Genomic DNA, 26,038 nt, shown 5'->3' with positions numbered 1-26,038 from the left:
AGAATCCCGTTGGGATGACAGTCACAGTCCCGTTGGGATGACAGTCACAGTCCCGCTGCCAAAGCTGCGCAAAGGTGCCCTCAAGGTGACTGGGAAATCACACCCTCGGGTATGGACGTTCGACGGCTCCCACTCAAAAGCCATGTTACACACGCACACCAGATTAACGTCTGAATGCCATGAAAATGGGTGAAGCGAAGTGAAAAACCTTGAGCGAAGCGCAAATCCTGCGCGAGGTCAAAATGGCCGACGGCCCGTTCTCGTGGCATAACGGCACTCTGATGATTCTCTCCGGAATTAACCGCAAAACCTGTCACGCAGGTTTATCTGTCACAGCGATGACAACTCTTTCGCAGGAATCCCTTTCCCGGGAAACCCAAAGTTCACACGTGACCCTTGTGCGCCAACGTTCGCTCAGGACCTTGAAGTAGCTCGGCTTCTTGTCCGACTCACTCGCTCCGCCTTCTTTCTCCTCCTCCTCCTCTTCGTCGTCGTCCGGTTCCGGTTTCATTTAAAACATTAACTTTTTTACCTTTTGAAAATATTAATCTATATTTCCTTTAAACGACAACAATAACAGTACATGGAATCAAAAATGTTTACAGTGGATGAAAACCACAACAACGGAAGTGACGAATCCGTAACAGTACCTCAACCATTAAGTGTGTGTGTAGCGTGTGCATCGAGTTTAGCTTACCTTTCCCCTGGAAACTGCACGGCATGTAAGTCGTAGGATGAGGTAAGACCACATGATGTGCAGCACTTGCAGCAGCAGCAGCATTGGGTTGAACACCCACCAGGATGGGTAAGGTCCTATGATCTCCCAGCTCTCAAACATTGCCGTATTGAGGACCCTGTAAAATTGCAATTTGTACCTCGTTAAAACAATTTCCCTCTTTGTTTAATATATTCATAATATTCGTACAAAGTGATGGTTACGTTCAGCCAGCCTTCGTTGGTATATGCATGCATGCAACCAAGGATTCCGTGTGACATGCAAAGCTTCAACTTGCAAATGTGTACATCCATCCATCCATAACCCAAACAAAGATTTGATGGCACTCATCGGAAGCGGATGAGTTGATTAACTATGCGGTAGGATTACCTAGTTTCAATGTCAGGCTCGATGAACAGAAGATCAAACAGACCTTCAACATCCTTCCACAAAGCCGTCAAAAGTACAAGAAGGGCAAACAAAACCGACAAACATACGCACATCAATTATAATCCACAGACACGTGGACACGTCTTACTAACAAATCAGACCTTGTTACCCCGCGCTAGCGAAGCGAAAAGCGGGGTTAAGCATTCAGTTTCGCACATGTGCCGTACGTGTCTGCATTTTAAAAATTCATTTTCCCGGCAACAGTTGGTCCGATTGACATGAAATTTTCACCATAGGAGGGCCTCCTCCTGTAGAATATTTAAATGATTATTATGACGTCATAGGTCACGTGGTACAGGCGCCATCTTGGAAAAACTTCACACCTCTATATCTCTGAAACCACTTCGTGGAAAAAAAATTGAGAACTGGCTCATTGTCAACTACTCCCCATGGGGAATAAGATATGTTAATGATGATGTCATCAGCGCCTTCGTTATGACGTCATAATTCGACAAATACAACACTTATCCATCCGATCATTATTTTAAAAATTTCAGCAACTGTTGGTCTGATGGACACAAAATTTTCACCATCGGAGCGCCGCCTCCTTTCGAATATTTTAATGATAATCATGACATCATAGGTCATGTGTTACAGGCGCCATCTTGGAAAACCCGAAAAATGTTGCACCTCTATATCTCCAAAACTGCTGCATGGAAAAAATTTAAACATGGCTCATTGTAAAGAACTCCATATGGGTAATAGGTGTTGTTAACGATGACGTCATTGGTGCCATAATTATGACATCATAATTCGACAGGGAAAACGCTTAGTCTGATCAGTATGAAATGTATTGAGTGTGATCTATGCAACAATTATATTAGAGAATATAAATTTATGTTGTCATCGCTCATGTGGTCTGGCAGCGATATTGGATCAAAGAAAAAAAAATGTTCAAAAACAGAAGAGTTGGCTCGCAACATGTTGACTGCGCAGGGTAAGTATTCTATGAATACCATCTAGTTTGCACTGTTACGATTAGGCCAATTAAGTTTCCGGTTTTACTCAAAGTGCAGGAATCCGGAGAATACACGAAATGTCCCTTTAATTTTGGTGTTCGTGTTCGACATAAAATGGCAACCGTGTTAATCAGACATGAATCGGCACAACTTTCACAAAAGGGAATGATACATCCCTCAACAAGGTACCGTGCAAGATAGTAAGCATACAAGTAATAAGACAAAAACGAGGATGTAATTAAAATGCAGAAACACCTGTATTATACAACGGAAGGTAATTTATTGTTCAAAGTTGCTGCAATTTAATCTAGTAGAGTCGTTTTTTTGGCAGCTACAGCAATCAAAAGTTTGAAGGATTTATTTGTGCGTCAACTCAAACAACATGCAATGGTAATCAACACGTGCAGCAAAATGAGTACGTCAGAGTTCATGGAATCGATTCCTGGTTGTGAAGTCATAACTTGAGGCAGCTTTCAGGCACATTGACACGGAATAGGGAGAACAGCTCATGGTTGACTCGGTTTATGAAAATTTGTTAGACGTAGTCCAAGTCTAGAATAAACCGTGAAAATTGAATTCTGTACGCAAGCGCCAGCTTCCGGAATGCAACCGATGCTTTACGAAACGACGAGCACATGCTGGCACTCCAAGGAGGCAAAACAAACTGACTTACCAAAGTGGGTATATGCACAGCCGAGTTCCTATGAAGATTATGGCAAAAAGTCCAAAAAGTACGTCGCAAAGCTTTTGGTACTTGGCATAGTTAGCCAGTTTAGCAGCCTGTGGGAAGAGACAGGGATGCAGCATTTGCTAGCATGTCATTACAATGGATATTTGAGATAATCTCGTGATTTCTTAGAGTTATGGCATATGGCACGATAACACCAGATGGACCGCCAATTGTTCAACAGTTGTAAAATGAAATGCTAATCTTTTTATCTGCAGGAAAAGGACAGAATTGTATATAGCACAACAGTGGAATAGAAAACGAATTGAGAATTGATTGGAAAATGCTGGGTCGGTGCAGAGTACATTTTACACAATCGTTCTAAAAACATAATCTGCCTGTTTAACACATATACAATTGCCTTGCAGGGTTCAAGGGTTCAAGGCAAAGCAGGGTAGGGTATTGCCTTCCAGGGTTCAGGGAAAAGCAGAGTAGGGTATTGCCTTCCAGGGTTCAGGGAACAGCAGAGTAGGGTATTGCCTTCCAGGGTTCAGGGAAAAGCAGGGTAGGGTATTGCCTTCCAGGGTTCAGTGCAAAGCAGAGTAGGGTACTGTCTTTCAGGGTTCAGGGAAAAGCAGGGAAGGGTATTGCCTTCCAGGGTTCAGGGAAAAGCAGGGAAGAGTATTGCCTTCCAGGGTTCAGGGAAAAGCAGGGAAGAGTATTGCCTTCCAGGGTTCAGGGAAAAGCAGGGAAGGGTATTGCCTTCTAGGGTTCAGGGAAAAGCAGGGAAGGGTATTGCCTTCCAGGGTTCAGGGAAAAGCAGGGAAGGGTATTGCCTTCTAGGGTTCAGGGAAAAGCAGGGAAGGGTATTGCCTTCCAGGGTTCAGGGAAAAGCAGGGAAGAGTATTGCCTTCTTGGGTTCAGGGAAAAGCAGGGAAGGGTATTGCCTTCCAGGGTTCAGTGCAAAGCAGAGTAGGGTACTGTCTTTCAGGGTTCAGGGAAAAGCAGGGAAGGGTATTGCCTTCCAGGGTTCAGGGAAAAGCAGGGAAGAGTATTGCCTTCCAGGGTTCAGGGAAAAGCAGGGAAGGGTATTGCCTTCCAGGGTTCAGGGAAAAGCAGGGAAGGGTATTGCCTTCTAGGGTTCAGGGAAAAGCAGGGAAGGGTATTGCCTTCCAGGGTTCAGGGAAAAGCAGGGAAGAGTATTGCCTTCTTGGGTTCAGGGAAAAGCAGGGAAGGGTATTGCCTTCCAGGGTTCAGTGCAAAGCAGAGTAGGGTACTGTCTTTCAGGGTTCAGGGAAAAGCAGGGAAGGGTATTGCCTTCCAGGGTTCAGGGAAAAGCAGGGAAGAGTATTGCCTTCCAGGGTTCAGGGAAAAGCAGGGAAGGGTATTGCCTTCTAGGGTTCAGGGAAAAGCAGGGAAGGATATTGCCTTCCAGGGTTCAGGGAAAAGCAGGGAAGAGTATTGCCTTCCAGGGTTCAGGGAAAAGCAGGGAAGGGTATTGCCTTCTAGGGTTCAGGGAAAAGCAGGGAAGGGTATTGCCTTCCAGGGTTCAGGGAAAAGCAGGGAAGAGTATTGCCTTCCAGGGTTCAGGAAAAAGCAGGGAAGGGTATTGTCTTCCAGGGTTAAAGTTTCCAGCATTCAAGGCAAGGCAGGGTATTGTCTTCTCACGGGTAGTCATGACTGGAATGTGGAATTTATTCAGTGTGTCGGGGATAACTCGCCTTCTCTTTGTGAAATACACACAATGGGATATTTAACTTCCACCAACTAGTGCTAGCAGATGACTGAATGTCCATCGAGGGGTGACACATTCATTGATGCAATGCCCTGCCTGCGAAGCAGCAACACGACAGTTTCAATTCGGGTTCGAGAATCAAATCCAGACATGAGAATTCAAAGGTAAGTGCGCGACCTCTGCACCATCCTATCGGACTCCTCTGCACCATCCTATCGGACTCCTCTGCACCATCCTATCGGACTCGTCCCATTAAAGGCTAAAGCAAACTTGTTTCGGTTTTTCACCAAACACTATTTCTTATGAAAATTTATTTATATTACATTTTACAGGTGAAAATATTGGACAACTTCAAAAAGGTATGTATAATCTGGAGGTAATAGTCTTTCCCTTAAAATATCAATTGTGCTTCCACTTCCACGCTGTTTTCTTTTGCTTGTTTTGAAATTAACTGCAAGGTACCTTCATCTATACTCTGAGGTTCATCAGTGAGTGTTGGGGAGTGTCTGAGGCCAATTTTTTTTTTTTAATTGCACTATAGTGCCGAAGCCTTTATAGCTATGTAAAAGGTAATATTAAATGATCTCCGACCCCATTCTTTAGAGGGTGGAGGGAAGTCCCACAAAAAATAGACCGGGCAACCCTGCTAGTATTTTATAAAATCACTCTCCCAGTGTGATAAATAATTGATCAGTAACACCGCTACAGTTTCGCCTTCAAGTTCGGCTGCTTCACAGCCTCAACTGACTGTCGTATAGTTTCGGTTTACCCACCAAATGTTTTACTACTTCACCACTGTGGTCTAACGATTCGACCTGTTGCTCCATGCAGGTTGTAACACATTTTTATTTTTGATTCCAATCCTGCCCGTCACTTCGCTGATGGATTTAATCAAAAGAGAGAGACATTTGGCATTTCATAACCACCTCCTCACCCCACCCACATCCCTTGCTGCTAGAAATGTTTGCCTCACACAATGTTCCCGGCTCTCTCTGGTTATTATTGTTACGTTTATGGGGTAGGTGATAGGATACCGTAGGGAAGGACTGTATACTGTAATTGTAGCATGGACCGTGGATGCGTAGGAGAAATCTCGATGTACTTAAGAAGGGAAACTGTAGCTTAAGATTGTTTATGTACACACAAGGGGTAAGGCAGTGCTAATTAATGTAGGGATTAAGGCTAATTTTCCCCAGTATGTGATTTCTCCTCTGTAATTTTCCCTTTACATTTTGCTCCCAAGGCCGGCCATGAAAACCCCCTTTAAACAACAACAACCACCGGCAGAACCCAAGCCTAGCCGAGCCGATCAGACTAAGCCCCGCCCAAAGGACCTAATAAGGAAAAAGGCCACGCCCCCAGGGTGGTGTGATGGAGAGGTGGAGAAAGAGCCAGCAGGCCACACCCCTGAAGGTCATGATCGGCCGAGAGGAGCATGGGGTGAGTTGGAAAGAGCTTCGCCATTGGTCGGTGGAAGGGTCATCTAGAAGCTTCTACAGAAGAAAAAGAGCGCGTCTCTCTTGGTCCTGGTGAAGAAGCTTGGCCATTTTTGTGTGCTTTTGAGGAAAGAGTTTTTCTGAGACGATCGTTAAGGACCTTCGATTATTGTTGGCGCAAGGGAGCTAGAGGCCACGCTGTCCCTCCCGAACAGTGGTGGAGAAAACTGAGAGGACTGTCTTGGCTGATCGCTTCACAGCCCGGTGCGCTCGCGTCTTTGGCCGGTGCCATATTGGGCGCTCAGGCACGGAAAGCATAGGACGTGGCCACCACTGCCGACCTCACCAAACGATCTCATTGGACGTGCTTGGTTATAACCAACTTCCCACCCGCCACTCTCCCCCCCCCCCCCCCCCACCACTCCCCTTATAATGTCCCCCTCTACTATTTTTCTCCAATTCTCCCCCCTCCTCCTCAAAGCTGCCTCCTCACCACTTCCTCTCCCTTCCATCACATACCTCCACCTCCTCCAACCTTCGACTTTGCTCTGGTTACTCCCTCCTCCGGTATGATAGACCTGATCCTCGTCCTGGAGGTGGGGTTGCTATCTTTATCAAAAACTCTCTTCCACACTCTCCTTGCACTGCCCTCTCTCCACCCCACCCCCAGGAGTACCTCTGGCTACGGCTTCCTCTCCGCTCCCACCTTTTGTTCATATGTGTTCTGTACCGTCCTCCAAACAGTGATGACTCCATTTACATCTCCCTGTCTGACAACATGGACCAACTTCTATCCACTCATCCCAACTTTCTCTTCCTCATATGTGGCGACTTCAACTGTCATCATGCCAGCTGGCTGGGTGTGGGTACCTCTCTCACCAGCCATGGCACCTCAGCAAAGAATTTCTGCGACTCATTGGGACTGACTCAATCTGTCAATTTCCCGACCCGGATCTCAGTCAACGGCGCATCTTCTCTTCTAGACTTAGTTATGACTAACTTCCCTGCAAATGTCTGCTGCTCTTCTTCTGCTCCAATCGGCTCATCTGATCATGTGCTTGTTGAATTGGACATCTCTCTGGCCATTCTCAGAGAGCCTCCACAGCACCGACGAGTCTGGCATTTCACTCAGGCTGACTGGCATGGTCTTCAAGCAGCCATCAATCATCTGGACTTGTCTCCCATCTCTACTGCCTCTGACATCAACTCTTCCTAGGAATTCTTCCAAAGTAAACTGCTCTCTCTAATGCACGGATTTATCCCATCACGTCTTCAGTTGTCAAACCCTTCCTCCCGTGTCCATGGTACACTGAAGCTTGTGGTGAGGTATTTGCCGTGAAACAACTTGCCTTCACCTCATGAAAGGCAAATCCAACTGAAGGCAATCTCAGTTCCTTTCACAATGCTCGGAACAAGTGTGTGTCTACCCTCAGGAGAGCCAGGAAACAATATCTCTCTGCTCTCAAAACTGAACTCTCAAACCTATCTCCCTCCTCCAAATCCTGGTGGCGTCTGGTCAAATCTGTTTCTGGTGTTTGTTCCCCCTCCATCCCCTCCCTTACCTCAAACGGCTAGACAGCTGACTCTGTATGTGAAAAAGCTGAATGCCTCAAATCTGTGTTTGCCTCAAAATCTTGTGTCCCGAACCCATGCCTTTCTGTACCCACCTTTCCCAGTCGAACCCAGCTCCTGGAGTCTTTGCCCAACTCTCCTGACAAGGTGGAGAAGTTTTTGTCAAACCTCGACCCTTATTCTGCAACTGGACCAGACGGTATCAGCCCACGGGTCCTAAAATCCTGCTCTGACGCTGTTTCACACCCTCTCTCTGTTCTCTTCACCCTCTCTTTTGCTCAAGGTCATCTGCCAGCATCTTGGAAATCAGCAAACATTACCACTTTACACAAAAAATGTGCAAAAACGGATCCTTGCAACTACAGACCAATCAGCCTGCTCCCAATAATCAGCAAAGTCATGGAATCCATCATTGCTTCGGATATCAAATCCTTCGTCTTCTCCAATGGCTTGATTTCGGATCATCAATTTGGATTCAGACCAGGTCATTCTACTCTGGACATGCTGCTTCTGCTGTCTCAACAATGGATGGAGGTCCTCAATGCCAAACAGGAAATCAGAGCTGTCTCCCTTGACATATCACGTGCCTTCGATACGGTCTGGGCTCCAGCTCTGCTCACCAAACTCTCCTCCTATGGTATCCATAGAAATCTCCACGCATGGCTTGCGGACTTCCTCTCTGGTTGTAGTCAACGTGTGGCCCTGAATGGATTCCTCTCATCTCCCCTTCCTGTTCAGGCTGGAGTTCCCCAAGGCAGTGTTCTGGGCCTGTGCTTTTTCTGGTCTTCAACAATGATCTCTCCGACTCTCTGGAAAATCCTCTCTATCTCTTTGCTGATGACTCCACCCTCTGCCGCTCCATACCTCATCCCTCAGATTGGCAGTCTGCAGCCTCCTCACTCTCTGCAGACCTGGACAAAATCACAGACTGGGCAAACAAGTGGAACATGTCTTTCAATCCTGACAAATCTCACACTCTTACTATGTCTCTCCGAAAAGACCGACTGGACAACCCTCCCATCTACTTTCTCAACAATCCTCTCCAAGAAGTTCTGTCACTCAAGCTTTTGGGTCTCACTATCTGCTATGATTTTTCTTGGGAAAACCACATTTCCAAGCTGGCCTTGTCTCCCGCTCCCTTTATCATGTTTTATGTGTCAGTTTGTCTTTTTGTGATCAATGTTATCTCTTACATGTGCCTCGATCTTGTATACAAAAAACAAAAGAAAAAAAAGTGCACTATAAAAAGGGATTTCATTTTATTTCATCTTTCCCCTGTGTGTCCATTTTTGAGTCAGAGCATGAGGCTCCTCAAAGTAGACATTAGTTTTTAACCTCACCTTTCATTTTCACCCCTTGCTTTATTTTCATTAAATTATTTGTTGAATTTACTGTCGTGTTTTTTTGTTCGTGGTTTCGGAATAAACCCGTGTGTTTCGTCAGGCAAACGTCTCGCAGTCTCCATCTCGCGCGCGTCATAACCGCCAAGAATTAAAAAATGTTCGGCCATTCGTCATCCAGTGGTCTTAATCGCTGGTGATGCGACATTATTTTTCTCAATTTGACAGGCAATGACAATTTGACAATTTCCCATTTGGGGGAAGGGGGAGGGGGTTGGGTGCGGGGAGGATGTGGGAGGGAGGAGGTGTGAGGGGAAGAAGGGAAAAGGTCAAATTTACCTGTGTGATGAGTGCTTTAACCTCAAAGATGAGTGCTTTGACTGTGATGAGTGATAAGTGGTAAAGGAAGTAGTGATACTTTCTACCACCACCACCAGATGGCGCTACAGGGTACACATTTAGATATATAATTTACGACCCCTCCATGGTCCCCCTCCACCCCTGTGTGAGGCCGCAGCCACATAGCCGATGTTACCCCCACACAAATTTGTATTTGTACCCTGAGTTTGGAGTTTGTAACTTAAAAGATGTGGCCGTGCATAAGGAACAAAGCCAGAGAGAGAGAGAGGGACAATGGTGTTAATATATATATCGATAGAAGATACAGTACTGTATATCCATATCCAAGAAAATAAGAACAACAATGTAGAGTTTGTTTGATGTTTTGTAATATAATGAAGGCCCAACTGGCTACAGACTTTGCGAACTTCGTTTCCAGAAAATATAGAGTGCACACAATCTTCACTCGATATTACAAAGGATCAATCGAATGCCTTTGACACAAAATATGATCTGGTGGGTTGAATGATATAGAAACGCATGAATGAAATCAGTTCCAGATCATAAAAAGCATGCTCTCACGAGGAATGGCGACCGCCCAAAACATGCTCAGAAGGTTACATTCAACAGAGAATGCAAATTGCCTGAAAATGACTGAGCAAGAGGATGACTGTATCATACATGAAGATGCAGACATTACTCTCATGAAGAGCATGCTCCTCGCGACTAGTCCAGGGACATTTTTCCGTTTACTGGAATCATTTACGAAGACAGAAAGTGGATGAAAAGCGCATCGACATAAGTACATCATCCTTCAAGCTACGAGAAAGACCGTGCCAAGTATGTGCCTCCACCACCTAAGATGGGCGGAGGTTATGTTTTCACCCCTGTTTGTTTATCTGTTTGTCTGCCTGTGAGCAGGATATCTCAAAAGGTTGTGGACAGATTCGGACAAAGCTTGGTGGATCAGGTGGTTCGGTAAAAAGAACGAGCCAATTATATTTTGGTTATGGTCCGGATGCAGATCCGGCCTATCAGTGGGATAGAAACTGTTCGACCTGACGGAGGTGTGCGCTCCTCGGAGTGCAGTTCGAGTTTTGAGGCTGCAATACAAGGCAACACAGAAGAAGAATCCTTCACACAATGACTTGATTCAGGAATCGCCCAGAGGGAAAAACTGGGATCCTGCCACAATTTTTCCAATGAGTTAAACTCTATTAATGGTCAAATTCTCTTACGGATGAGACGATCCCATATTCCGTATCCGCAAAGGATTTCCAAACGCAAATGGTGCAAATGGAAAAGAAAACCCACAAAGAGTGGGAAAACCTTTTTCTTCCCGTTGTTAGCTGTCCTCATGTTTTGAAGAAGCAAACTCTTTCGCAACGTTTATTACATTTTCCATGACTGGAGACTGGAGATCGCTCTGAACTCAGGAATGCAAAAGGTCTTTCACAAATTGGACCAATAGACAATACCTGAACTTTTAAATGTGGATTCAATGAGGCAGGTATAATAAGGTATCATTTTGTCCGGTATAATAGGCATTTCGATTATTTGTAAACGACAAAAGGTTGTAATGACATCGGTTTTGCAGAATAATTTGTTTTCAAAGTATGTTTTTCCTCTTTCTCCACAACATCGCAATTTGGAACCCTGTCAATTAAACTTGTATGGATGGGGGTGCAGCAAGGCGGGAGATGAAGGGGGGAGGAAGTGGGGTTAGGGTGTGGGGTTAGGGTGTGGGGTTAGGGTGTGGGGTTAGGGTGTGGGATTAAGGTGTGGGGTTAGGGTGTGCGATTAGGGTGTGGGGTTAGGGTGTGCGGTTAGGGTGTGGGGTTAGGGTGTGGGGCTAGGGTGTGGGGTTAGGGTGTGGGGTTAGGGTGTGCGGTTAGGGTGTGGTGTTAGGGTGTGGGATTAGAGTGTGGGGTTAGGGTGTGGGGCTAGGGTGTGGGATTAGTGTGGGGTTAGGGTGTGGGGTTAGGGTGTGGGATTATGGTGTGGGGTTAGGGTGTGGGGTTAGAGTGTGGGGTTAGAGTGTGGGGTTATGGTGTGAGGTTAGGGTGTGGGGTTATGGTGTAAGGTTAGGGTGTGGGGTTAGGGTGTGGGGTTAGGGTGAGGGGTTAGGGTGTGGGGTTAGGGTGTGGGGTTAGGGTGTGGGGTTAGGGTGAGGGGTTAGGGTGAGGGGTTAGGGTGTGGGGATTGGGTGTGGGGTTAGGGTGTGTGGTTAGGGTGTGGGATTAGAGTGTTAGGGTTAGGGTTAGGGTTAGGGTTAGGGTTAGGGTTAGGGTTAGGGTTAGGGTTAGTCGCAATAGTCGCAATTAGTTAGTCGCAATAAGGTGTGGGGTTAGGGTGTGGGGTTAGGGTGTGGGGTTAGGGTGTGGGGAGGTTTGTAGCTTCCAAATGAAGAAAAACTGGCTAACAATTGGCACAGTCTGTGAACAGACATCCAGAGAATGACTAATTTATTGGATACGATCACGAGAATCTGTTGGCCCTAAAAACACAGCTCTGCCACGTGACTCACTTAACCTGCTAACACTCCTCAACAAGGGTCTGGTTGTGCATGTCCGCTAATGAAGGCCTATTATGGTGTGCTGAGCAGGATGTCGGTTGTGATTGACAAACTGCCTCCGATGGGCATGCATCGTGGAAGATGCCACTCTTCGATGGAGTCAACACAACTGTGCCATCTACATTCGCTTAGAATCAATAAGCAACTCTTCGTATGATATGGAGGAGAGGTCACGTGTACCGTTGTCCTGTTCAATCATCCGGGTTTTGTTTACATCTCTATCTCTATATATAAAGGAGGAGTGTCTGTGTGTGTGTCTGTCTGGATGTCCGCTTATAACTCAAGAACTACACATCGGAGAAAAGTTTTAGACACAGATTCGGAATCAGCATAAAATCCTGGTGGTTATAGGCTACGTTTTATTTTAATATCAATGGTTTAAAAAACCGCGCCAGCTGCAATTCCATGGTGTAGTTTGTGGCGGCGCTATTGCCCCTTTCCGATCCCGCGGTTGCGCGTATGTACAGTATACTGTACGTACATATTTATATATTTTTAATGTGCTTTTTATTGTATTTTAAATTGTTTTTTAGCTTCTTTTATTGTTAATTTATGTACTATTGTATTTATTTTAAATATATATTTTTAAGGAAAACGAATGTTTTCACGTCCGTAGGAGTGACGTAAAGTCGCACATAATGACAAAATGCGCGCCATTTTTTCGCGCCAAGAACGAATAAACGGTCGTTGAGATTTTATTTGAATTCGAAATCCATTAAATTTCAACTGTTGGAAACAATAATTATTTCAACTGTTGGAAATTGAAATAATTATTGTTTCCAACAGTTGAAATTTAATGGGATTCGAATTCGAATAAAATCTCAACTAAAAAAAAAAACGTCGCGTTTTAAAATTATGACGTCATCAGCGTATTTCGGAACGTTAATTTTTCAACTTCATATTCGGAATCAGTACGTCCCAGAGAAACTACAGCACACCTTAAATGTTTAAAAAACCTTCGGGTTTTAAAATGATGACGTCATCAGCATATTTCGTAACGTTAATGTTTCAACTTTGACGACAATGACTTCCGACTTCCGGGTCTGGAATGCGGGACCAATGCCATTTGACAGGGAATAAAAAATAAATGCGACATTCAATTGACGACAATGACTTCCGACTTGACTCCCCCCTCCCCCCACCCCTTCTCCCTCCCCCTTCCCCCCTACCCCTCCCCCCTTACCCTCCCCTCCACCCTCCCCCTCCCCCCCTCCCCTCCCCTCCCCCCCCTCTTCTCCCCTCTCCTCCTCCCGCTCCCCCTCCCTCCTCTTCTCCCCTCCCCCCCCTTTTCTCCCCTCCCCCCCCATTCCCCTCCCCTCCCCTTCCCCTCCCCTCCCTTCCCCCACCCGGCAATGCCGGGTACTTCCCATGGCCAGCTGTACGTGGGCTGCTCGAGGGTTGGAAAACCAAGCAATCTTTATGTCTTGGCACCAAGTAAGAAAACCAGAAATGTTGTATACCAAGAGGTTTTGAGAAATTGACAATTGACAAAACGTCATGTAGGAAATGTACTGTGATATTGCTCTAAAATATACATGTTCTTTTCATCATATATTTGTCTTATTCTTATTCAACCCGGGCGAAGCCGGGTACCTCAGCTAGTTGTAAATAAAACGAATGGACCAGGAGTAGGTGCAAATGCGTTATTGGCTCAAATGGCATCACGTGACCTCAATGAAACAACACCACGACTCATTGGGTTGAGAAAAGACAAATTGTATCAAGTCAGTGAAACTCAATGATATTTGATGAATACTGTACGCAAATCTCATTGCGTACAGCGAATCGTGCAGTAAATCTTTTTGTCGTAAAGTCAAACTGACCTATCTAGGGCTAAGTTCTCAGCTGCGGAAACGTTTTTGTCTGAGTGTCTTGATTTGGCCTCGGGGGTGAGGGGTGGGTGGGGTTTAAAGGGGGATGAGGGTGGGTGGGGGCCAAAGGGGGGTGGAGGGAAGGGGAGGAGTTGCAGGGTTTAAACTTGAAGAGTAATCCCCAAAAAAAGGTTAACTTGCAGTGAAGTCGTGATGTGGAGGGGGAGAGGGGTGGAGGGGGAGAGGGGTGGGAGGTTCACTGATTGACTCAACTTTGTTGATTTGTTGATCATATTCGCTATATATTTTGGTGTGCTTTGAAATAGTAACATTTAAAATCAGATAAAATGAATCAGATATGCTTTTAGATGTGGACTGGGTTAGCACAGCTCTACTATTCTTTCTCGAGGCAGGCCATCACGTTTTAAAGTTACAAAACATCTCGCTAAAGGTTATAATGGGTACCCACCTCTAGAAAAGAATCGGAAGAGTCGTGTAGACACAGCACCAAAGTGCCGACCCGCACCATGTTTGTAACGTAGGAGAAGGAGATAAGAACGACGGTCACGAGATGATGAACCAGCATAATGACAAAGTCCTGCAGGCCAGATAAGGCAAACAAGAAGAGTCAATTAATGTCTCACCTCGCACTGTGGGATTGTGGGTACTGGGGCAAACTTTTCACATTTAATGCCCATCATGCCATCATTCAAAGAGATCCATGGTCTTAAATTTAGATTTAGATTAAATTTAGATTATTACTCTCGCAAAGGGTATTACATTTGGGACTGTTTGTTAGTCTGTCTGTCTGTCTGTCTGCGAATATAGGCCACAAATGCCACCTGGTGGTAGCCAGTATTACACATTATCTTTGTTCAACCAAGGACCACTATAAAGTACGGAATGTGCAATTAGAATGTGAATACGTTTGTAAGGTACATACTACTAGAATGTGAGAATGTCGATAAAGGACGTACCATTAGAACGTATGTATGTCTATAAAGTACTATCGTGTCCCCGGGGTTAAGACCCCAAGAGGACGAATGGCCAAAACGAGCTTTAATTCCGAGGCGTATACCCAACGTGGTGGTAGTGACACGCGCGGGAAGGTTTGAGGTCTTACCTGATCAGGAACACATGCAGGGGGTTATCCGATCCCCTCAGACACACAGATGGGACAGCAAAATCCACAATACAAGGAAAGTAAAATTCAACAAATAATGATTTAATGAAAATAAATCTATCTATAATTCCAGTAATCTCTGTCTGTACGTTTGTACGTTTGTCTGTGACCGCTGTTTCTCGACAACCACGGGTCCGATATACTTTTAACTTGCCAGGTATATTGCTGGGGACCCGAGGATGTGCCTTTTCAAGGTTTCATATTAATCGGACAATTACTTACCGAGCTATGTCCAAAAAACGATTCAACCAATCAGAGAGCAGCGAACGATCGCGTGTGCCGGCGTTGCGAATGGACCAAACCATTCCATGTAAATAGAGGGGGGGGGGGGGGTTCTGTGGTCGTTGCGAATGGACGAAACCATTTCATGTAAATAGAGGGGGGGGGATTGTCACTGTACTCGCAAGCCGTTCGCCGTTCGCTTTGGCGTTGCGAATGGACCAAACCATTTCATGTAAATAGAGGGGGGGGGGATATAATTTTAGATAGATATATAGTACGGGCATATATATAGTACGGGCATGCCCTAGTGCAAGTAACAATGAAAGGTGAGGTAAACTAAAATTCCTAAATGAAGGACCCTCCATTCAGATTCGTATACAAACAAAGGGAAAACGAAACTAAAATTAAAATCCCTTTTATAACCGGCCGAACTCAGCTTTGCGTCCCCAAATGGCTGGTAAGGCTGCTGGTCGTCGCCTCGAACCACCGTGCGGGAAACGCACAAAATGGCGCAGAATCGCACTCGCAGCCAGCCGCCTGCACGAGACAAGCAGGCAGGATCTCTCTTTGTTTCGCTCGTAACCCCCTCCTTCTCCGCAAGGCACTACCGTGAACCAACACATCCTCCTTCCACGTTCAAAAAAGTCCCAAAGCCCGACACGTCTCCTCACCAGCGCACCCGAAACCACAGCGTCCACTCACGACGAGAACCAGAACGAGAGAGAGAGAAAGATGGCGAGACACGTCTTGCCTTCTCCCGAATGTTCCACGCTCACGTCACACTCTCTTTCCAATCACCGAGCGCTACTCAATTACGAAGGCCGGGGGCGTGGCCTCTCCGTTACGATACATCGGGGGAGGGGGGTGGAGGCAGAGTCTAATCGCTCTTCGGGAATGTTTGGATGACGTCGAAGGCCATGAGGCGAGGCTTGTGTACCGATCGGCAAATGTGCTGGGTGTTAGTTAGCCCTGGCGGCGTTGTGAGCGAATGAGTCAATTTACAGTGCGATTGTTGTAGATATTGTGGCAGCCCTTTATGATGCAATAACAACGAAGGGAGAAATCACAGGGCAATTACACACTGGGGAAGTTATCCTTATGGATCCTATCTAATTCGCATAGCTCCACCCCTCGTATGGAGACACATATACGATCTTACCCGGACAGTAGGCCTAACTTAATTTACATCGAGGTGGCTTTGCAGCATACGGAGCATTCTAAACGTACACTATTCTATCTTGACCAAGGTATTTCATCCCTACCCCAAAAACATAACAGTATGTACTATAGGAACATTAATCTATACAATGCAATAAAATTGAAAAGGTCTGTTTGTCTGCTTTATGAAGATAAAACTACATAGTGTACAGTGTACACACCACACAAACACACCAGCACACAAAATACACCACTCAAAACAAGTCCTGGCAAATGCCTAAGATTTTGGATTGCTCTTTCTCGTTCTCAAATGCATCACGTGTTGTTTACAGAAGAGAAAGTTGACATGTCATGTTGCCTTCAGCAACTGGCAAAAGCTTCAAAGGAATGTCATCCGGTAATCCATTTGAGTGTAATTAGGGAAACATGACCTCAACTTTGGAATGATTCAAAGATTATTACACACCTCAAACTTGTATCAAGTAATGATCGATTTGATTTGAATTTATACGATCAATTTAAAGGTCTGCTTGTTGTTATATGGCTTCAAGGAGGCATCCGTTGCTGTACATGCCAAGTCATCGACAGCGAGCAAGAGGCAAAACGTGACAATGCTACAAGGCCTTCCCTCTGTTAAAATCAAACAATTTATTAACACCGTGATTAAATGGACATGCATCGGCACAAGTTTTACTCAGATAAACTCTCGATCTGAAAGCAACAGAAGTACAGCCGTTGGAGAAAGAGAAAGAAATAAAACAATCTTGACACCATGGCAGGAGAAATAGATTTGGGGTCCTCTCCCCAACCTGGACCCCCAGAAGTATGAACTCCCCTTCCCTCCTCCCCACGACGCCCCCTTCACCACCATTTCTCAACTTATTCTGTACAGCGGTTTTGGAATGCATAGCAGACAAAGAAACAGCTACTTCTCAAAGTATGATTTTCAGGGAAAACAAATCAAACTGAAACAATGATATGTACTTGTAAATAATGCAAAAAAAGAAGAAGCAGAGGATCCGTTCAGTATTAAAGTGTATTACCGAAACATAAATGTTGATGAACCGGTCATCCCTTTGTAATTCTGTTTTGGATCATCATTAATTACAGCTCTCATAATTAATAAATAATAATAATAATGCATTTATTTTATATAGCGCTTTTCAGGAAGCCCAAGGACGCTTTGACAGAGTGCAAAACATAATGCATAGCAAAACATAAAAACAATTGCAAAAAAAGAAGAATTAATAGGGAAATATTCAAAGCACAAAGGAGGGAGAAGGAGAGGAGATAGTCAGGGGTTAGATGCTGTGGGTTAAATGTTGAATGCAGTGTTGAACAGGTGGGTCTTGAGTGATGTATTGACTCAACATTTCATTTTCGAACAGACGGAAGTGTTGAATTTTTTTTTACTTCACTTTCAAAATTCAAATAATTCACTCATTGAAACGGGCATCTCTAGTTTATCAAGATAACACTTTAGGAAGTGCACCAAGGCATTATTGAGATGAGGTTTGGCTTTTATCCAGAACCCAAATAATGTGTAACTAGAACGGCACACGGAAGAGCGCATATCACGCCGGGCTGAACAGTTTACGTTTTGTATCCTGCTGATAGGCCAGATGTACATTCCGACCTGAACCAAAATCGGATTGGCTTGAACTCATCATCTACCAAACTCATCCACCAAGTTTTGTCATACGCCATCCACAACATTTTAAGGATGTCACGCTATACAGGGCGATCACATGAAACCTTCACAACGTCAAATTACTATGAATACTGAATGAAAACACATATTTTGATGGGATTTGCTTTTTGACAAGAACAACTCAAAAAGTTTATGTTCACTCATTGTCATTCCACGTCGACATTGTCATTGTCATTATTCCACTTCGACATGAGCGCTCTTTGTTACAACAAACAACAACATGCATTTTAAAGGCCATTTTCCCGACTAGAGCGGGGGTTAGCCTTGTGGTCCCCATGACAATGTTCTCCATTTTGCCCGATTTTCTGCATCTCCCCTTGTTAACCACCTTGCCCACATTTCTTCTTCGACCATCTTTAGCCAAGTCTTTCTCAGTCTTCCCCGTCCTCTACTTCCTTCTACATTCATTTCCATCACTCTTCTCAACCAGTCACTTTCATCCTTCCTCAACACATGACCAAACCATCTCAACCTGTTCCTCTTCACAACATCAATCACAGGCTCTATTCCCATCATCTTTCGCAATTCATCATTTGTCTTCCTCTCTCTCAACGATACTCCGCATATCCGTCGAACCATTCGCATTTCCACCCTTTCCAACCTTCGTTGCTGCTCTATGTTCATTACCCATGTCTCGCTCCCATAAATCATAACACTTCTCACACATGCAGCATACACCTTTCCCTTCAGCTTCAACGACACTCCCCTCCTCATCAGCACGCCACTCAGTTTCCGAAACTTCTTCCATGCACATCTCACTCCAGCAACCATTGCCGAGTCTGATCCACCTTCTCCATTCAGCATGTCTCCGAGGTAGCAAAATGTTTTCACACCTTCCAGCTTCACGCCGTCTCCAAGATCCAACTCAACATTTCCTCCATCTGCAGCTCCCTCTGTGCACACCTTAAATTTGAATGTAGCTGCAACACTGGTTAATGACCCTCTCAGACCACTACATTTTTGATGAACCCACTCAGCGCACATTGTACATTGAATGGAGTTCACTCCGACACCCTTCCTACACACAGCACAGGGCCACTTCCCAGTTCTTTCCACCTCACCACATGCTTTACCACTTGCCATCACCTTCGTCTTTCCGATATTCACCTTCAGACCTTTTGTCTCCATACATTCCTTCCACCTGTTCATCTTTTCCTTCAGTCCATCCATACTTTCCGCAATCAACACCAGATCATCTGCATACAACAAATCCCACGGTAAACCCTCCTTTACGTTCTGAGCCAGCACCTCCATCACAGCTACAAATAGTAGTGGACTTAGTACCGACCCCTGATGCACTCCCACCTTCACCTCAAACTCACCACTGTTCCCGTCCTTCGTCCTTACAGCTGAGCGCGCTCTTTTGTACATTGCCATCACTACTCTGATCAACCATTCATTCACTCCTAACTTGCTCATTGCCCATGTCAATACTTTGCGTGGAACCCTATCGAATGCTTTCTCCAGATCAACAAACCCAAGAAACAACTTCTTCCTCTTCTCCATGTACTTCTCCTGCAACTGCCTCACAATGAAAAGCGCGTCTGTCGTTCCTCTTCCTGGCATAAATCCAAACTGCATTTCGTCGATCTTCACTTTCTTCCTTATCCTCCTCTCCAACACCCTTTCCAATACCTTCATTCCATGCTCCAATAACTTTATCGCTCGGTACGAGCCACACTCCAGAGGGTCACCTTTCCCCTTGTACAGAGGGACGAGGGTACTCAGTTCCCAATCCACTGGAATGCGGCCTTCTTTCACCACCAGATTACAGATCTCCGTCATTCTCTTCACACCCCAACTTCCTGCTGCCTTCAACATATCTCCCACAACTCCCGTCAGCCCTCCCGCTTTTCTGCCCTTCATTGCTTTTATCGAATCCCTGGTGTTGGGCTAGCGGCTAGGGTGCCGGCTTAGGATCCTAGGATCCTGGGTTCGAATCCCGGTCGATCGCCGAATTAATGCCAGGGGGGTTGACTCAGCCTGTCATCCTTCCGAGGTCGGCTAATTGAGTACCAGTTCACTGGTAATTCCCTGTTTGTCGTTGAAGGCGGCAAAAAGGGTTGGCGTCAGGAAGGGCATCCGGCCGTAAAACATTGCTTCAAAAAGGGGACCAAAACAACAACAACTACCACGGTCCCCGAAAAGGCCAACCCCCGCTTTGCGGGGAAAAATGGCCTCTAAACGGTGGTTTTTATTGCTTTTATCGCTTCCTCAACTTCGTTCTCACTTATCTTCTCTGCAGGTCCTAAAACTGGGTTACTCTCTATGTTGCTATCCCATTCATTCTCTGTATTCAACAGCATTTACATATATCTTTTCCATCTTCCTTTAATTCCATCTGGGTCCACAACGATTTGTCCCACTTCATCCTTCAAGCAACTCACCCCCATCACATCACACCTCTCTTTCGCTATCTGCTTTGCAATCCTGAATACTGCTTTCTGACCCTCTTCCGAATCCAAGCGTTCTCCGAACATTTTCTGACATGCCTCCTGCGCCTTTGCTACCTCTTTCTTTGCAGCCTTCCTGGCTGCCTTATAACTTTCATGCTCTGCTGTTTCTGCTCCCGTACCCTTCGCCTTCTGCCACTCCTTGAACTTCTTCCTCTTCTCGTCAATCCTCTTTCCAACTTCATCATCCCACCACCATGTTTCCGAGTGCCTCGGTGGTCCTTTTGTCAATCCACATACCTCACCAACGGCTCCCAACAGACTAGCTTTCATTGACATCCAACCACTTTCAAGCTCAACCACATCATCCTCTACCCTACTCAGCCTCTCTTTTAATGCCTCCCTTACTGCCACCTCTTTCAACCTCCACACCTTCATTCTCGGTTGGTACTTCACCCGCCGAGCTCTCCTTGCACCTTTCACCCTTATGTCGCAGACAACCAAGTGGTGATGTGAAACAGCCTCCTCCCCCGGGATCACCTTTGTGTCCCGGAGGTGCCCCCTATCTCGCCTACGCACCATCAGGTAGTCAACGGTTGTCGTCGACCCACCTGACGTGTATGTAACAAGCTTATTATCCTCTTTCTGGAACTGAGTATTACAAATCAACAAATCAGCTCCATCAGCAAACTCCAAAATCCTTTCACCTTCTCCATTTCTCACACCATATCCGTAACCCCCATGAACTCTGTCAAAACCATCCATACTCCTTCCCACATGTCCATTTAGGTCTCCTCCTGCCACAACAACTTCCTCATCTTTCACGTTTTCCATCAGCTTCTCTATCGCACACCAGAACTTGTCCTTCTCTTCATCGCTTCGACCAACCTGCGGAGCATATCCCGAGATGACGTTCACCAAAAGCTTTCCAATCATCATTTTCACCATCATCAACCAATCACTCACTCTAGTCACACTCACCACACTGTCTACAAACTCCTCAGAAAACAGGACACCAACACCATTCACGCCCTCCTGGCACCCTTGCCACACAAACTTGTATTTCTGTCCCTGCCTACCCTTCACCATTGTCACACCACTTCCCTTCCATCTCCTCTCTTGCACACCACATATGTCCACTCTTCTTCTGACCAATACTTCCACCACTTCTCCTGATCTCCGTCATTGTCCCTACATTCCATGTCCCAAACCTCAGAAACCGATCTCCACTTCGGGCTGTACCCTGCCAATATGTAGTTGTAATTGTCATGGTTCTCTTTTTGAGGCAATGTTTTTATGGCCGGATGCCCTTCCTGACGCCAACCCTCTTAGTCATCTCTTACGACACGCAGGGATACGGTGTACCTATTCTAATCCAGGGTAAACACTGGGAAACGTTTAAAACATGGAAATTCTGGGGGGGAGGGCGGCGTCAGCATCACGGCTGCGGTTTAAACATATTTAAATAATATTTAAACAACACCATGAAAAACAATCTGGGAAAAGTCTCTAAATGAGAATGTGGATTTGAGAAAGCAAGGAGCAGAGGTGGAAGAAAAACGAGATATAGGGGGCGGGGCACAAGTCGAGACGAGGAGGAGAGCGAACAAGCATGTGTCCGGGAGGAGAGAAAGAATTAATATAGATTTTTTTTTGTTTGTTTTTTTTGTTTATTTGTTTGTTCTGTTTTCAAAACGCTGGACAAAGAGTAAGATGTTCGTGAGAGTTAGGGGGGAGAAAAGAAAATCAAAGAAACAAGCAAATACTATGAAGGACAGAACCCATATTCACAAAACACTGACGGGGGGGAGGAAGCCTGGAGAGACCAGGCCGTACGAGGCGCACGAGGCGCGAACAAAAAAACGACTAATTAGACACAAATTTGCAACAACTACAAAACCAAAACCAAATAGAAACACAGAATAACACATACACAACAAAATACCCAGCGGAAATTTGACAAAGAAACGAACGGGAAAACACTCAAACTTTGATGCCGTGGAGAGATCGAAGCAAGCCTCGTCGCTCGAGGGACAGCTCTTTGTTACCCAGACAATATCAAGACGATATTGTAATTCTTGCCAGGTTCGCTCGAGCATTCTTGCGCCGACACTTGCAATGGCTACAAAAATCATTTTTGCTGTTATAAACTTTTTGAGTTGCTTAGCAATATTCAGAAAACCACTTCAAATTATATTACCCCATTTGGAAGCTAGGATTATTACTCTGCGCACATGAAGCGAAAATGTGGGGTTAAGTAATTGGTTCAGGTCTGTCCATCTGTCTTATCAGTTTATGATCGAGGGACAACTTATTTAAATTGAATGTTATATTTTGAACAAAAATCGGAATTTGAATAGGAAGACTTTAAAAATTTCAAATTCTCGTATCTGATTCAGATCTTCACCAAATTTGAATCAATTCGTCCTTGTCAAGCATCAAACCTGTCCACCAAGTTTTGTCCGAATTCCTCGATAACTTTATTAACATATAAATATTAGTTGGTGGCGTTGAAGATCCCCCGAGTAGGCGACCCAAACAAATTCCAAATTATTGCCACTTTCACTCAAAAGCCAAGCCTGGTCGTCTGGTTCGTGAAAGATTTAGGCTAAGAGTACACACCCTTTGAGCCATGGGCCTTAACGGGAAAATGGCGTAAAAAGGATAAAGTGTACTGTTACGGGGTCCCCCCCTTACCTCTGGTCTCGGTGGAGCTCCGAACCCCGAGAGGGCCCCCGGCAGAAAGATGTGTTATCCTTGGTTGAAATCCAGCAAATAATGAAACCCTCAATGGAACCAGCAAATGAAACAGTCAAATCCATAATGCAACCACACCAGGTTATAAACAAACAATAATATATTATAAATCACACACAAAGAGCCATACAACAATGGGGCAATCACCCCTACTTTCAAATCTTACGATGATATCCTTGTCAAGCCCCTTAACCCCACACTCATGGCACCTCCCCCAATGTCTCTGCACCCCTCCAAGGCGAAGTCCCAATGTCTCTGTGCGCTCCCGCGATCGGGGAGTCAAGGCCCGATGGTCAATTGAGGCGTAGGCGAGCGAGACGACCCCGAGGTCACGTGCTCAGCACCCAGCACACACAGCGGTAGAAAGGAACCTCACAAAGCCGCGTTCCGACGTACACGTTGCGGTTCAATCCGCGAGCCTCCGTATAATTCTCACGTGCCCCTTTCTGGCACAGCCGTCCCCGGCAAACCACCGGGGAATAATGCCCAGCCGACACGACAAAAACCTGTTCACTGCAGGTTGCTCGCGTGGCGACGATGGCGGACGGCTTTCACTCCAACCCGGGCTTTGACGCCCGGATCCTCCGGAACCTCAATGAGAATACCCGACGACACAGGCTCCACGCACTCCGGCGATATTTCTTATCGCCTGAACTTCCCTTCAAGGACGCAAAGTTCACTCGCACTGTACGTCGAACGCTCGGGCCGGAGCTTCAACAACCACGTCTCTTTTCAATGTCCTCCCGCCTCTTTTCTCTTCGCTCCACCTCTTCCGGTCACGATCCGGATTTCCAGCCACATTTTACCAGGAGCGCTTTTAAATCTTTTAACCACCACAACCCTTTCCCTTAAGTCACAATACGCATAATATCTAGAACCAACAATGATAACCACAACCATACCGAGGGCCGAATCCGTAACACTTCCCCCCCTACCCCCCCAAGAAAGAAAGTTTGAACACCGCGAAAACTTTCTTTGTCGGCAAATTCTTGAAACCAACACCAGTAATTAATGTTTCCCCAAACATAAAACAACAAAATTTTACACAACCCCCAGAGCTTTCGAAAGTTAATCCCCTCTGGACCAAGCGTCAACAACGACATTGTCCCTGCCCCTCTGATTTTTACTTCTTGTTTCTCTTGAATGAAGGTTAAGGGGTTGTGATCAAAAACCCAAAGGCCAGCAAATCTATAGCACTTTCCCCGGGAGGCCGAGCTGAAAGCCAGGTTCCATGGTGGTTGGGTGGTGAGGCCTGGATGTATTCACTACATGGACGCCCTTTAGGAACGTGGAGTTCACGGTTAGTCCGGGGAGGAAAGTTCACAACATGGACGCCTTTAGGAACGTGGAGTTCACGGTTAGTCCGTGCAGGGAAGTTCACTACCTGGACGCCTTTAGGAACGTGGCGTTCACGGTTAGTCCGTGTAGGAATCTTGGCTCGGCGGCTCCGCAGCATTCAGTGCTTCAACTTTTCCGGACTCCTAATAATTACGGTGGGACCACTTGTCACAGTAGTCACCTGACTGGCGGTCTCCTTCTCAGCCACTGCTCTGATAATCCTTCCTTCGGGAGCTGTCATAACTCTGGAAGCCTCCATAATAATATCGCTTGCGGCCACCACCACTACTACTCCGTGGTCCTTCTCTGTAGCCCCCTCGACCCCGAGGAAATGCCTTCCCTACTGTGATGGTCCGACCCTCCAACTCCTTGCAATTCAGATCCTTTTCTGCCTCTCTGGCGTCATTTGAGTTTTCAAACGTGACAAAGCCAAACCCTCTTGACTTTCATGTCTCCCTGTCTTTTATCAGCAGCACTTCCAAAAGCGGTCCATAGTTGCTGAAGGCAGACTCCAAAACATCTTCCTGTGTTTTGAAGTTCAGTCCACCTTCAAATAACTTGCTAAACTTGTCGCCATCCCTAACTGGTGTGGTGTTATTTTCCCTACTGGGCTTTTTAACAAACATCGGGTGACCATAAACTTGACCACCGGCCAAATCATTCCCGATAACAACCGATACTCCCTCTACAGGAAGCGTGGCTTGTAAACCGACGGTGACCGGTCCTGACACCAAATGGATGATATGAAATGGAGCACTAACACAGCCACCAATCCCCTGTAAACAAACACTATCCCCAGTTGCCGTCTCCTCGGACCCTGGGAAGATGCCTTCAAGCATTAAAGATTGATGTGCTCCTGTGTCCCTCAATATCCTAACCGGTCTCCGGTTAGTCGAGGCTCCATCCAGTGACACAAACCCCTCGGAAATAAATGGTTGGTAACCCCTTTGAGGGCGATTTCTCACAATGGCCATCGCATTTGGAGTCGTACTAGTCGAACTCCGCTCCTGATTTTCCTTTCCCAGAGCATAACAGTTGGACATCCAGTGTCCAGGTTTGTGGCAAAAAGTGCAAGTAGGCCCGGAGGAGAACCTCATGGTCTGCCAAGGCATGGGGGCGGCGGTCTGCCTCGAGTCCCCCGGATGATAGGTCTGTCTTGGAACCGCAGTCTTCTGATTTCTAGAAGTCGTGGTGTCAAGGTGGACCTCATTTTCATCCCGAGGCCGCCCCCATGGATTTTCATTCTCCGCCCCTGATGTACCATAGCTCCCCTGGCTATGTCTGCGCGAGAAGTTCGGTTTGTGGAACCCCATCCTGTGTGTTAAGGCATAGTCATCTGCCATGGTGGCTGCCTCATACAGCTTTGGTACTTTCCTTTCCTCCAGATGAACTTTAATGTCCTCGTGGACACACTGTTGGAATTCCTCCACCAGGATCAATTGTCGCAATAGTTCGAAGTCTTTCCCAACTCCTTTTGAATCACACCACCTATCAAACATGGTTTCCTTCACTCTGGCAAATTCCACATGGGTCTCACTCTCCCTCCTCCTGGCATTCCGGAATTTTTGCCGGTAAGCTTCCGGGACCAATTCATAGGCTTTGAGAATGTGTTTCTTCAATACCTTGTAATCTGCACAATATGCACATTGGTCAATCGGTAAAGCCGAATAAATCTCT

The 26,038-nt window shown here is 45.9% G+C and overlaps 1 protein-coding gene across 1 annotated transcript in view; it reads right to left on the bottom strand.

Annotated features, from left to right (window-relative positions):
• LOC137431655 (ceramide synthase 6) overlaps positions 1–26,038 on the bottom strand; it is a 117,980-nt gene that overhangs the window by 6,442 nt on the left and 85,500 nt on the right. Inside the window, exons 9-11 of the mRNA XM_068123217.2 lie at positions 14,069–14,197; positions 2,798–2,904; positions 698–854 (exon numbers count right to left, since the gene is read on the bottom strand). Of these exons, the coding sequence (XP_067979318.1) occupies positions 698–854; positions 2,798–2,904; positions 14,069–14,197 (393 nt within the window). The remainder of the gene's footprint in view (positions 1–697; positions 855–2,797; positions 2,905–14,068; positions 14,198–26,038) is intronic.

Source organism: Myxine glutinosa, chromosome 7 (genome assembly GCF_964187855.1).
Source record: "Myxine glutinosa chromosome 7, kmMyxGlut1.1, whole genome shotgun sequence".
NCBI classification, from domain to species: Eukaryota; Metazoa; Chordata; class Myxini; order Myxiniformes; family Myxinidae; genus Myxine; species Myxine glutinosa.
This window is presented reverse-complemented; position numbering and strand designations above follow the sequence as displayed.